The following is a 12890-nucleotide window of genomic DNA, read 5'->3' on the forward strand; positions in this document are numbered from 1 at the left end:
ATATTTTTTTAAAGTGCCGCTTGAAAAGCCTCTTTAAACGGTAGTTTCCATGTAATAGTACTGCAAAGTAATTGGTAATTTCTATGTGCCAGTTCCCCACTCGCCGTTTAATGAATAACCCCCATAGTCAAAGCAGATACAAATAAATAGTCTTTCTGTAAGACTGGGCCGGAGTTAGTCCGACATGCAACTTCTGAGCATGTGTGTTTTGGTAAATAGAACCTCGCGTATAATTCTAGTAAGCGGGAGCAACATGATAATTAATTCAGTAAGATGCAGTACAGCAGGAGCGGCCAACTCCAGTCCTCAAGGCCACCAACAGGTCAGGTTTTTAAGATATCCCTGCTTCAGCACAGGTGGCTCAATCCCTGCTTCAGCACAGGTGGCTCAGTCTTTGACAGCCACCTGTGCTGAAGCAGGGATATAATGAAAACCTGACCTGTTGGTGGCCCTTGTGTAAAAGCGTTGGGCCCCCCCCTGGGGTAAAGTGTACACAGACACTTCCTTACTTCACCTTCGCTGCTACATCTGAAGAAAAGTCTTGTGTGAATTCAAGACCTTATATAATAATAATAATAACAGCATGCTCTTGTATAGCGCCGCTAGTTTTACGTAGCGCTTTAGTGAGACGTGTTGCAGGCACAGGTCCCTGCCCCGTGGAGCTTACAATCTATGTTTTTGGTGCCTGAGGCACAGGGAGATAAAGTGACTTGCCCAAGGTCACAAGGAGCCGACACCGGGAATTGAACCATGTTCCCCTGCTTCACACTCAGAGTCCTTCTCCCAATATATACATCAAATAATGCTCACATCGGTCCGTCAAAATGTATCGGTACCTGCAATTATCCAGAAGCAATGCAGCGATTCGGACCTCTGCTTGGCACGCTGGTCACATAATTATTACAGTCTTTAAAAATATACAAAATAGCAAATGCACTGCCGTTTAATCAAATGACGTACATGGTTTAAGAACAGTAGTAAAGTCACAAGGTGTGACATACGTGTGGATTCAGCACCATTACATGCGTGTGGCAGTGACAGAGCAGCTTGATTGTGTTTAGAAGAGTAACTGGAGGTGTCCAGTGGGGACTCATACAGATGCAAAAAATGGACATATAGCGCCAAAAAAAAAAGTGCGTAGAAACAAAATAATAAAAGAAAACATATGAAACTTTGAGTAGGTGTCCAATCCCACCTGGGGACTGCATTGATAATGTTATAATTTCATGAATACAGGTTTCATGGATCGTATTCCTCCCCTCATAGTACCTGGCAGGAACCAGGACACTATCAGGCTCTCCCAGAGTTTATATTGGTGTAACGGCTCTGCTGCCTTGGGACATACATCAGGCATATATTAGGAATATTGAGATTCCATGACTTACGAAGTCTATATATACTACGCTTTGAGTGCAGACCTAAGAGGGATCTAGTGTCAGCATATTGCTTTACACTTTTTGTTTTATAGGATATACATCAGGACTTCTGGGTTAGTGGTGTTTGGACAGGAGAGTTACAGTGTCGCCCCCTGCTCCTCCGTGGTACTGGATCCGCTGTGGTTCCTCTGCTTCTGGAAGTCGCGTCGCGCTTGGCGGTTTGATTCCAGCAGGTCCTGCAGCTGTGCGTGCAAGAGGTCATTTTTCTCCTCCAAGTGGTCCAGGCAGAAGCTGATCTGATCCAGCATGAAGTCCACAGCTGCATAATCTACAGAACAAAAAGCAACTCATTTTATATTCACCCAAAAATAAAAAGGTTTCCTTTATGTACTCGAAGGAGAAGATCAGCACACACTAATAAGTTTTAATGCAGCATATTAGTGTATTGTTATACTTCTGACATAACAAAACAATACGGAGTGGTCTGTAGCGTCCTACCCCCTATGCACTATATGTGGTCAGAAGAAATATGCCACGATTTTCCTTACACTGACTGGTTGATGCTATTACCTGACATCTTGTGAAAGCCCGCTGTTTTTGTAACAGCGAAGGACATTTAACTTTGTGTTTAAAGGATTACACTACAAATGTTAGTGGTTTCTTTTATTTTAAACCCCTATAGCCCTTTTGCTGCTGTATTGAGCAATTCTGCCTTGTTTTTAAATTATGGAGTTGTATTCTGGAGATAGAATTTGAAATTAAAAACAGCCACTGCAAAATCGCACGTATAAAAAAATGGAGCTCGCGATGGTAACGGCTGATGCCAATAAAATAAGGGTGGGGGAGGGAGTCTGCGGTTACAGGCTTCACCGGCAATGAAGTGGTCAAAAGTAGATTTAAACAAGCTGCCTTACATCCGTTTCCAGTAAGAGGCAGGAATTGTGCACCTGACACGCTCCTCCCAGGACTTACTGCCAGTACTGTGACTGCCCTCACATGCACCTGAATGTCACCTCCAGGAGACTGATACCAGAACAGTCCTGCCAAAGCCAGACATCACCTGCACTGCCTAGATATAGCACTGGAGAGAGTTAGCAATGCCGGGATAAGCAATACCATTCAGAGACCGCAATAAAAGCAGAGTTATAAAATCTGTAAACACCCTGAAAAAAAGGGGTCTTCTCGTTTCACCCCCACTTATAAATACAATTGGTCACCAAACTTTGGTAGTGACCACTCAGAGATAACACAACTCCTGCAAGTAAACAGTTGCAAGAACAAATGCAAATATTGCCACTGTTTCCAGCGGTACAATGGGTAAAGGATCATACAAACCCCAAATACAGCTGTATCTCACCCCCTAAACTAGAATTACCCAAAAAACTAACATCTGCTCCTTACTTTTTGTTTTACCTGTAGGAGCTGTCGCTAAATTCTCCCATTATAATCAATGCATCTGTACTGCCATACATTAATAACAATGACACAATTATTGTGTAGTCCAATACAAATACATATAAGGCTAAATAAGCGGCTCAGCGAGTAACGACACTGACTGATAAAAACACCGAGTGTGAAGCAGCGGATCCTGGTTCTAATCCCGGTGTCAACTCCTTGTGACCTTGTGCAAGTCACTTTATCTTCCTGTGCCTCAGGCACCGAAAACAGATTGTAAGCTCCACGGGGCAGGGGCTGTGTGTGTAACATTCCTATGTGCAGCGTATTACACGCTATAGTGTAATTGTGACGCGCTCTGCATCCCATTGGTAGAAAAGCGCTATATATGATTTTATATATACTCCTGTTTTTGTGTGTGTGTGTGATTATATATATATATATATATATATATATATATATATATATATATATATATAGTTATAGTCCCAGTAGGGACCGAAACGTTGAGTCAATAAATTGCACTTTTTTGCATATAGGAGTTCCTGTCCTTTTTTTACATTACAGTAATGTGTTTACACAGGAGAGAGTTTAATCTCAATATAACAGCTTCCTTCCTCCCCGGGCCCCTCCCCGTACCTTCCTCCCCGGGCCCCTCTGTCCCCTCTCCGTACCTTCCTCGGGCCCCTCTGTCCCCTCTCCGTACCTTCCTCCCCGGGCCCCTCTGTCCCCTCTCCGTACCTTCCTCCCCGGGCCCCTCTGTCCCCTCTCCGTACCTTCCTCCCCGGGCCCCTCTGTCCCCTCCCCGTACCTTCCTCCCCGGGCCCCTCTGTCCCCTCCCCGTACCTTCCTCCCCGGGCCCCTCTGTCCCCTCCCCGTACCTTCCTCCCCGGGCCCCTCTGTCCCCTCCCCGTACCTTCCTCCCCGGGCCCCTCTGTCCCCTCTCCGTACCTTCCTCCCCGGGCCCCTCTGTCCCCTCCCCGTACCTTCCTCCCCGGGCCCTCTGTCCCCTCCCCGTACCTTCATCCCCGTACCTTCCTCCCCGGGCCCCTCTGTCCCCTCCCCGTACCTTCCCCCCCCGTACCTTCCTCCCCGGGCCCCTCTGTCCCCTCTCCGTACCTTCCTCCCCGTACCTTCCTCCCCGGGCCCCTCTGTCCCCTCTCCGTACCTTCCTCCCCGGACACCTCAGTCCCCTCCCCGTACCTTCCTCCCCGGGCACCTCTGTCCCCTCCCCGTACCTTCCTCCCCGGGCCCCTCTGTCCCCTCCCCGTACCTTCCTCCCCGTACCTTCCTCCCCGGGCCCCTCTGCGGCTGCCCCCTGTTGTTGGGGCTCCCCGTTGGGTCCTGCCATCCCACAGCTGCAGCCTTCTCTCCACGTGACCGCGAGTCATGTGACCTCTTCCGGATCCAGCTGGGAGAGGGATGACGTCACCAGCGCCCCCATCGCCTGGGCGGGGTGAGCTGGCTCCGCCTCCACATAGATATTAATGATATGTGGGCGTGGCTTCGCGGCTGGGAAGGGCAAGATGGCAGCTCGCAGGGTCCGCGTGCTGAGCGCCGCTGTCACATGGCGGCTGGTGCAGCAGCTGAGAGGGGAAGGAAGTGGGGGGATCGGGGTCAGCGGCCCCAGGCTGCCTCTCACCGGGGCTATGCCCCTGACAGGACCCCAGGCCTGGGAATACCGTGGGTACAGGGCAGGCGGAGGGTGGCAGGAGTCAGGCAGGAGAGGCCGGGGGTTGCTGGGCCTTGTGTTTGTTTTGGGGGGCACTGTGGGGGTGTTTCAGACCCTAAGATATTTCCTGGGGGAGAACAGGGCGGAGCAGGAGCTGCAGGTACTGACCTATCTCCACCCCCTCCCCCACCCCGCCTGTCCATACCTATCACCCAAGCATTAAACCTGCAGGCAGAGCCTCCACCAAAAACCTAAATAGAGGAGGATCTGGGGATTTCATGGCAAAGGGCTGGTTTGTATTAGCAAGAATCCACTGAAGTCTGTGGGACTCTCGTGCTAAAAAAAAAATCAATGAGTCTGACACCAAAGCAGGTCCGCAATGGGAACCAGATGTCACACCAATAATAATGTGTTCTTGTATAGCGCTGCTAGTTTTACGTAGCACTTTACAGACATTTTGCAGGCACAGGTCCCTGCCCCGTGGAGTTTACAATCTATGTTTTTGGTGCCTGTGGCACAGGGAGGTAAAGTGAGTTGCTGAAGGTCACAAGGAGCCGACCCCGGGAATTGAACCAGGCTCCCCTGCTTCAAACTCCATGCCCGTCAGTGTCTTTACTCACTGAGCCGCTCCCTGTATTGCTGGTTTGCTCTGGGTCGGACTGATTTTGAGGTCAGTCTCGCTGATTCTTGGCATCGATGTGTATAGACTTCAATGTGGCTTCACAGAATAACGTCCGTGCTTTTCCATTAAAATGTCACTTTTTGGTTCAAACCTCAAATCTCACTGATTTCGATCCTGGGAGGTTGACCTTTCTGGAAGGCGCTGAAATCACTTTGCGATTTCAGTGTCTTTTTTTTTTTTTTTTAAAGGTTTTGCACCACTAGTAATGTAATTATATTAATAATTCTATTTACTGAGATTAATCGTGAACATCATATGTAAAACAATATGTTCATTTCAATTAAGTTATTTTATATTCTTATTTAAAAAGGGTCACCTTCAGGCTCAGTATTATACAGGGCTACATAAAATGTTGTGGTGACAGTCTGCTCAGTGATAATCCCGAAAGAGACTTCTGTTCAAATCCTTTGGACATTTTCTATACTGAAAGGGTTTCTGTAACACAGTTTTTCTTTTCTGGTTTTTGGTGTGCTGCTACTTTTTAAGGAGATGATTTTCATTCCAGAAATCTGAGAACTAAAACCTATTTTGGAAATAAAGAGGGGGGAATATTTTCACCAAACAGGTCAATAAGTGTTTTGTATGCAGAAAACCCAACCTTGTGTAAATACGTCATAGAGTAGAAAGAATGGGGGCAGGTTATATTGATAGAATTCTTCCTCTGTTTTGCTTGTAAACATGCTGGTTTTGATGTTTGTAATGTGATTGTCAGCTCCCGGATGGATCTCTCGGGCTCACACTTTACCAGTACAAAACCTGCCCTTTCTGCAGCAAAGTCCGAACTTTCTTAGACTATCACCAGCTGCCCCATGAAATTGTGGAGGTAAACCCTGTCCTGAGGCGAGAGATCAAATTCTCCAGTTACAGGAAGGTGCCTATCCTTCTAGCCAACGCTGGGTGCTCCCTGGTAAGTCTGCTATCCACATGGGTGTGTAAATGTAAAAATGTAAGCTAACCCTCCCAACATTTGTACATGAAATAGTTTCCACTGTAGTTCTTCTCGTGCTGGATGGAGGTACTTCCACGCAATTACTATAGAGGTCCCCTAACCCAGGGGTGCGCAAACTTTTCCGTCTGCGCCCTGCCTGCTCTTTCCCCAGGTTCTCCCCCCCCCCCCCCTCTTACCTGTTCGCCGGCGTCTTGTGACGTTGCATTGCCATGGCGACACGTCGCCAGAACCCGCCGGAGACCAGGTAAGGAACATACAGAGGCCTCACGTGAGCTCCACCGGCATTTAATTTAGATTATTTGGAGAAGAGCGCACCCCTCCCCACCTTCCCCCCCAGAAAATCTGGCACCCCTGCCCTAACCTGTGCAGTTTATCACACACACAACTTTCTGTTTAATAGGTACAGCAGGTCTTACAGGAATCCAAATCACCCCTAAATTGTAACTATAAGGAAGTCTACCCCACAGCTATTCTCCTGTTCAGGACGTGGTGAAGCTGAAGGGTATTCATTTGTTTGTTAATGGACATAGGCAGCCTTGAGGGCTATATGTACTACTCATCGGAGAAGTGTGGGATGATTTCAAGAGAACCCGGTGCTAAGGCACTTGCTGTAATCTGTCTCTCCAGATTGTTGGCTTTGAGTTTTGTTCCTAATCTTCCTTTTTTTTTTTTTTTAATGATTCTTTTTGCAGCAACTCAATGACTCCTCCGTGATCATCAGTGTGATGAAAACTTTCCTGGTCTCTAAGTAAGTTCATTAGACAAAACCCCAACCAAGGAGAGAGAAAAAGAAACCCCAACAGCTGCACTCTAGATCATCCTTTAATAATCGTACACCTGCAAAAGGCTTGTATACTAAAACTCACACCGCATATTTGACAGCTATTTAAATCCTGTGTAAAAACACAGGAATATATAACGTCGTGTTATTCAGTTCTGGATGAGCCCCCCCAATTCAGCCATGTACAAAGAGGGGTGTTGATGAGGGTGGTGGGTATTTACTTTTTAAATTGTACCATCCCACCTTCACCGCAATGTTTTAAATTCTTCTCCTTTTTTTATATGTTGGACATGAAATAAGGGATCATTGGCTATTGATCGTTTGTTGTTCTGTCTCTTAGGAGGAAAAGCCTGGAGGAGGTTGTGTCGTATTATCCGTCGATGAAAGCTGTGAACGACAAGGGGAAGGAGGTGACGGAGTACAATAACAAGTACTGGCTGATGCTGGATGAACATGAGACGGAGCGGGTTTATCCAACCAAAGAAGCGAGAATGTAAGAGTCGCCCACACTGGGGCTGATCAGGGAGCCATGCAGAATACAGGGGGATAGGTTGCTGTGTAATGCGATTCATGCCCCCTGGTGTGCTCGGCCCTGAACGGGCTGCGGGGAAAGACTTCATTATAGTTACAACTTGGGGAGGATTTGGACTGCACAAAACCTGAAGAATATACATGATCCATTAGACAAAATCCAGGAAGCAATTACACCGAGTTTCACGTCCACTTTGTACTGGTCTGTTGGTGTGGACTTCTGCATATGTTTCTTTACACTAAATAACGTCACGCATTTAAGGTGTGCGCTGGATCTTTGCTGCTTGGGAGGTTTGCCGCTTTGGTTGGCTGATTCTCGGCAGATTTGATGCTTTTTGTGCATATTTCTTATTGGAATGTATTCACGGAAAAGCTGCATTTCACTGATTATAAAGTATTAGATGCCTGCGCTAATAAGGCACCGTGGGCCATGTTTTCTAAGTGGTGCTATGCCATAAGATAACCTTCAGCACAGAGAGGCGCCTTGTGGCCCATTCAAGTGAGTGGGCTGGAAGGGGTGCGCAAACTGGGGGGGGGGAGGGGAGTGAGACTTTTCTGGGGGGTGGGGGCGCGGCAGTTACAGAGGCCCCCTGCGCTCTTCCCCAAGGCATTTCAATTAAATGCCGGGGGATCGCACGCATGAATCCTCTAACTTCCCTTACCTGGTCTCCAGCGTCTTCCAGCGACACGTTGCCACGGTAATGCGGCGTCAAATTACGTTGTGTTGCCATCAGAATACGCCAGACACCAGGTAAGGGGGGGGGGGGGCCCAGACTGAAAAGTTTGTGCACCCCTGTCTTATGGCATAGCATCGCTTAGTGAACATGTGCCTGTAGGGTAGACGTCCCTGTATACTGCAGTGCACCAGGTGGAATGTATTTTTCACTTTGCCTGTGTCTATCTCCTCCAGCGAAGAGATGAAATGGCGCCGCTGGGCAGATGACTGGCTCGTTCACCTCATCTCGCCCAACGTTTACCGCACCCCCACGGAAGCGCTCTCCTCCTTTGATTACATCGTCCGCGAGGGGAACTTCGGCACCGTGGAAGGCTGGTTCGCGAAATATTTTGGGGCGGTCGCCATGTTCTTAATCGGCAAGAGGCTGAAGAGCAGGTCCGTGTGAAGCCCGACAGGTCACAATCCCGATCGCTGAAGGCGTAGCCCAGTGGCAATGCCTCTGAAGGGGTAAACACGGTTCAAGTCCCAGTGTTGGCTCCTTGTGACTTTGGGCAAGTCACTTAATCTCCCTGTGCCCCAGGCATGCACAATTCTACTGATGTAAACACTGTTATGGCTGGATAGGAAAAACTATAATATTTTCAATCGCCCCGGTTCCTTACACCTTATGAGCTGCATGTGAGCTCTTCAATGTGATGCCAAACTACAAGTACAAAAATACAACAGAATTAGTGAGTACCTGAACCCTGGCAAGGGGTAAAAGGAAAGTCTGCTGCCTGTGATTAACAGAAAGGGTTAAGCCTTTGCCGTGACGTGCAGTAGATATCTCCAGCATGGATACAGTATCCCATTGCACACTTCTCTATGCTTGTTTTGTGGGTCTTCTCCATTACAGGCACAACCTGCAGGATGACGTGCGACAGGACCTGTACAAGGCGGCCAATGACTGGGTAGCGGCTGTGGGGAAGCACAGGGAGTTCCTCGGAGGATCGCAGCCAAACCTTGCAGACCTGGTGAGCCCCATGTCCATCTTTAATGCGCGGCGCGCCACATGTTGCAAAGCATAACTTGGGCAAAATCTGTTTGTGGAATGTCTTCCCCCCCCGGCGGGGGAAAGCACACTCGCACAGCGCCAAAAAACATCCACATGCCTCCTCTACTGACCCCTCTGGCCCGTGGTTTGAGAAACCCAATGTTTAGTCTCCAATTCTCTTGGTTCAGAATGAAGTGCGGGCTCAATTCTGAAGGAGATGAGCCTGGGAGAAAGATTAGCCCCCTGGGGATGACTGGCCTCTGAAGTGTGAATGCGAGAAAAAATACAATGGTTACGGGTTCAATATTTTTCAGAGTTGAATCAAGTAAGAGTTTATTTCATTCCGAGTATACACGGAGAAAGAAGCTCAATGCAAAGCTCTTTTCTGCCATACAGTGACAAACACATAATCTTTATACCCTCCTGGGGTATAATACATGCCCCTAGGTGGGCTGGCTTACAGAAAATTATAATACGTCCCTCCAGGAGGGGTTTACCTTTTTATTGATACGGGTACCTGATCAATACAAGAAAATACAGGTTTTTACTATAAAAGTTTTATACTACACTCTGGCTCACACCTTGGGGGGGGGGGGGGGATATTTCCTGACAACACAATTATCATATTCCTAAGTATAGTGCTGTTATTGGAAAATAAGGAGGAGCAGGAGAAGCAAGATTTTTATCTTTACTGTTCCTTAACTCCAATTATTTTGCAAACACATCCACCCAAATTGGAGTTTTATATGGGTATAGCCTCTTATCTCCAACTGGTTCTGCATTCTGTTCACCCCCCCCCCCCCTTGCACCTGGCATATATACAGATTAGTTGTGGAAGAGTGAAAGACCCTGAGGAAATCTGTGACTTACAGGATAGTGAGATCACCGAGGTCAAATCTCAGTCAAACTTCTATCATTCTACATAAAAAAACATGAAGGACAAACAGAGAAACAAAATGGTTGCATGGATCCTTGTACACCCCCCTACGTGTGCTTTATATCCCACTTTCACAGAAGTGAGCCATTCCATTGTGAGACCTGCACCGTGACGCTTCAGGAAGTCGTAACCTTCACGTGCTTCATATTATCATGTAGGGACTCGTTGCGTCTGTCGTGTTCAACAGTTCTGTGTATCATTGTATATATGCACATGTGGAACTGTGCTTCCAGGAAACAATAGACCTGCTGAATAATAGGACACTAATATTTACAATCTACAAACAATGGGGGGTGAGGTTGATTTTTAAATACATATTGTGTGTGTGTGTGTGTGTGTGTGTCTACACCATGATATGGTCCCAGACAGGCATGCATCCTCTTTGTCTGAAGTCCGATTCCCCTGACCTGTCGGTGTTCTCCCTCCCTATTACAGGCAGTATACGGGGTTCTGCGGGTCACGGAGGGCTTGGAATCATTTGATGATATGATGTCCAACACCAAGATCCGGCCCTGGTACCAGCGGATGAAGGCAGCGGTTCAAGAGGCTGCCCCAGCTGAAATTGGGAGATAAGAATGCGCCGGCCTGTCCTTCCCGGCGTCCCACCGCCGATCAGACTGCAAAGGTTTCGCTACCTCTGCCCTGGTGAGCAGAGTTCTGAGGATAGCGACAGCCGCTCTTACCGACATTCTCTTTTTTAATACGGACGGTTTCAGTCTATTCCAAGACCCTACACTAAGACTTCCCAGAATACCTCTCTTTGGGAACGGTTCTGCTAGCTTCCTGGCTCCTGCTTGCAATCCAGGCAGCGTCTTCTGTTTGCTAAACAAACAACGGTTTTCAAAACCTGTTCTAGGACACGGACTTCAGATCCTTAGGAACCTGGGCCCACTTGGATGGATTTCTTTGTGTGATCTTTTTCTTTATTCATCAGCAAGGAACATTTTTACTGCAATAAATCAGGTTTTTGGTGCTTTTGCTGCTGCATAGATGAGATTTGCCTGTATTGAGGTTGTCTCTTGTACATTAATTTGCACACGTTTTGTGTGTCTTGGAATCCTGCTCATAATCCTTATTAAAGATGCAGTGTTGCTTAAATGTGTACTCCAAGTGGTTGCTGAGATTCAACCAAAGGGATCCCTTTTTTTTGCACTCACCGGGAACATGGATTAGGCAGGAAAATTGTAATCCAAGTGTGTCAATTCAATTGAATAAAGTTGCAGTTAAAAAGTAAACTTTTAATAACCCCCCCCAAAAATTATAAAAAGATTGTGTGTGTGTGTGTGTATATTGATATAAAATAATGGGGTGGGAGCAGGATAGCCCACACTTAACCCTGTGTGGGAAAGAGGGCACCCCCTAAAGGGTTAATATTAGCAAACGCTGCAGATACGCAACCTGAGCACAAGCAAGTGGTGTGCTGGACTATGTAATTGTCCGATGATTACTCACACGACATTGTTGCAATAAAAACCACCCCTCTCAATACTCGTGGGAGTTATTAATGTCACGTCTGAAACTTGTAGCAGCTCTAGTGGGGGCACTGGGTAAAATGGTGACTTAAATAGCAACATTTGTTTCAAGAGTAGAGTAATCAATCTGGAAACTGACACAATGTGTGGGGGAGGAGAGTGCTGAAAAATGTAATTAATATAATCCTCGCTCTTTTTTTAAATGAACGACATACGTTAACAGTAATAATGAAATAGCGGAACATTCTTTAATGAAGTGTAACCCCTCCGTGCCCAGCTTCCTAGGGATGGTACATCGGTGAGATGTGGCTGCTCCGCATGGTTCACCTTGATTCGGGGTGCTGTATTCAGGTGGCTGGAGGAGGAGGTAGCGAGGTTTGTATAATGATGGGCGCCAGGAACTTTTATAACACAACTGTTATTTATTCGTGTTCCTAATCACAGGGACCGCTGATTCCTATATTGACAATGTTGCACTGTATTTTATATTGGACATACATGAGTACGGTTCTTCCACCAGTGCCCACTCGAATGGAGGTACATATCTTGTTTCTTCACTGTGCCAAGACATGGGCCCCCCCTCATTGTCTCGGTAATATTAGGCCCATTGGGGTTCCTAACGGGTCCTGTATACGTAACCCAATACCTTAGGCCTTTATGGAAACTGCCACTTCAGCTGGAGAGGAATGTCCATGCAGTTCTGCGGTTAGAGCCAATCTGCTGGCATCCGGAAATCCTTGTTACCGAGACTTGTTGCTGCATGCAGTTTCATTTAGCATCATTTAGACTCCCTCAGTCTTCTCTAAGGATCCTAACTAACAAGGTTACTATCCCTGTCTATAATATAATAGAGGAGCAGGGCCTGGTCAATACTATTACCTTAAGAACGTGGGTGTCTACTCTTCTCCGAGGCTCCTCTCCTCTTGTCCTCCCGGAACCTAACCTTCTAAAACAGTCCCTACTCCTTAAATACCACTGTGTGACGTGACATCTGATTACCCATAGCAACCCAGGGTGGGACCTAGTAAACACTACCACTGCTAGTAACCCTTTAGGACAGGTTACAGAAGCATATGGGTTGCTTCGCTGGCTGATACTATACATCTAATATGCACTGACCTTAGCCCCTTACAGATGCACTTACCAGAACACCCACTTACAACTTTAGATTGTAAGCTCTTCGGGGCAGTGAATCCTTTTCCTATTGTTTTATGTCTGAAGCGCTTATTCCCATTGTGTTCTAATATTATGTTTACTGGTGTAAAGCTCTTTGTACCTGAATGGATTGCTACATATATCTATATCTGTATCGGAACTAACTACGTGTACCACAGCCATCAGACTTATCAGCGTTATGATAAAGATAAGCACGGGTGGGCTTGAAAT

The 12890-nt window shown here is 47.0% G+C and overlaps 2 protein-coding genes across 3 annotated transcripts; one reads left to right on the forward strand and one right to left on the reverse strand.

Annotated features, from left to right (window-relative positions):
• Window positions 1-927: 927 nt before the first annotated feature.
• BBLN (bublin coiled coil protein) lies at window positions 928-4211 on the reverse strand. Of its 2 annotated transcripts, none has more exons than XM_075578587.1 (2): window positions 4059-4211; window positions 928-1704 (listed from the first exon to the last, which is right to left on the reverse strand). In XM_075578587.1, the coding sequence occupies exons 1-2, from the start codon at window positions 4120-4122 to the stop codon at window positions 1514-1516; spliced, it is 255 nt and encodes an 84-aa protein (XP_075434702.1). In that variant the 5' UTR covers window positions 4123-4211; the 3' UTR covers window positions 928-1513. The 2 variants fall into 2 exon arrangements, with proteins under 2 accessions (XP_075434702.1, XP_075434701.1); XM_075578586.1 differs by having other exon boundaries at window positions 4045-4183.
• A 67-nt stretch (window positions 4212-4278) lies between these two features.
• On the forward strand, window positions 4279-11130 carry PTGES2 (prostaglandin E synthase 2). Its single transcript, XM_075578593.1, has 7 exons — window positions 4279-4603; window positions 5838-6032; window positions 6767-6822; window positions 7196-7348; window positions 8297-8497; window positions 8958-9075; window positions 10468-11130. The coding sequence occupies exons 1-7, from the start codon at window positions 4298-4300 to the stop codon at window positions 10603-10605; spliced, it is 1167 nt and encodes a 388-aa protein (XP_075434708.1). The 5' UTR covers window positions 4279-4297; the 3' UTR covers window positions 10606-11130.
• Window positions 11131-12890: the final 1760 nt, after the last annotated feature.

The sequence above is a fragment of the Ascaphus truei genome, chromosome 21, assembly GCF_040206685.1.
Source record: "Ascaphus truei isolate aAscTru1 chromosome 21, aAscTru1.hap1, whole genome shotgun sequence".
Taxonomy (NCBI): Eukaryota; Metazoa; Chordata; class Amphibia; order Anura; family Ascaphidae; genus Ascaphus; species Ascaphus truei.

Bases quoted from the DNA above. Each gene is read 5' to 3' on its own strand.
- BBLN (XM_075578586.1), bottom strand. From the start codon at position 4,162: ATGACTCGCGGTCACGTGGAGAGAAGGCTGCAGCTGTGGGATGGCAGG. The intron at 1,705-4,044 runs GTACGGGGAGGG...TTTGTTCTGTAG, and splicing joins AGGAAGGTACGGGGAGGAAG to ATTATGCAGCTGTGGACTTC.
- PTGES2 (XM_075578593.1), top strand. From the start codon at position 4,298: ATGGCAGCTCGCAGGGTCCGCGTGCTGAGCGCCGCTGTCACATGGCGG. The intron at 7,349-8,296 runs GTAAGAGTCGCC...TATCTCCTCCAG, and splicing joins CCAACCAAAGAAGCGAGAAT to CGAAGAGATGAAATGGCGCC. The intron at 8,498-8,957 runs GTCCGTGTGAAG...TCTCCATTACAG, and splicing joins GGCAAGAGGCTGAAGAGCAG to GCACAACCTGCAGGATGACG.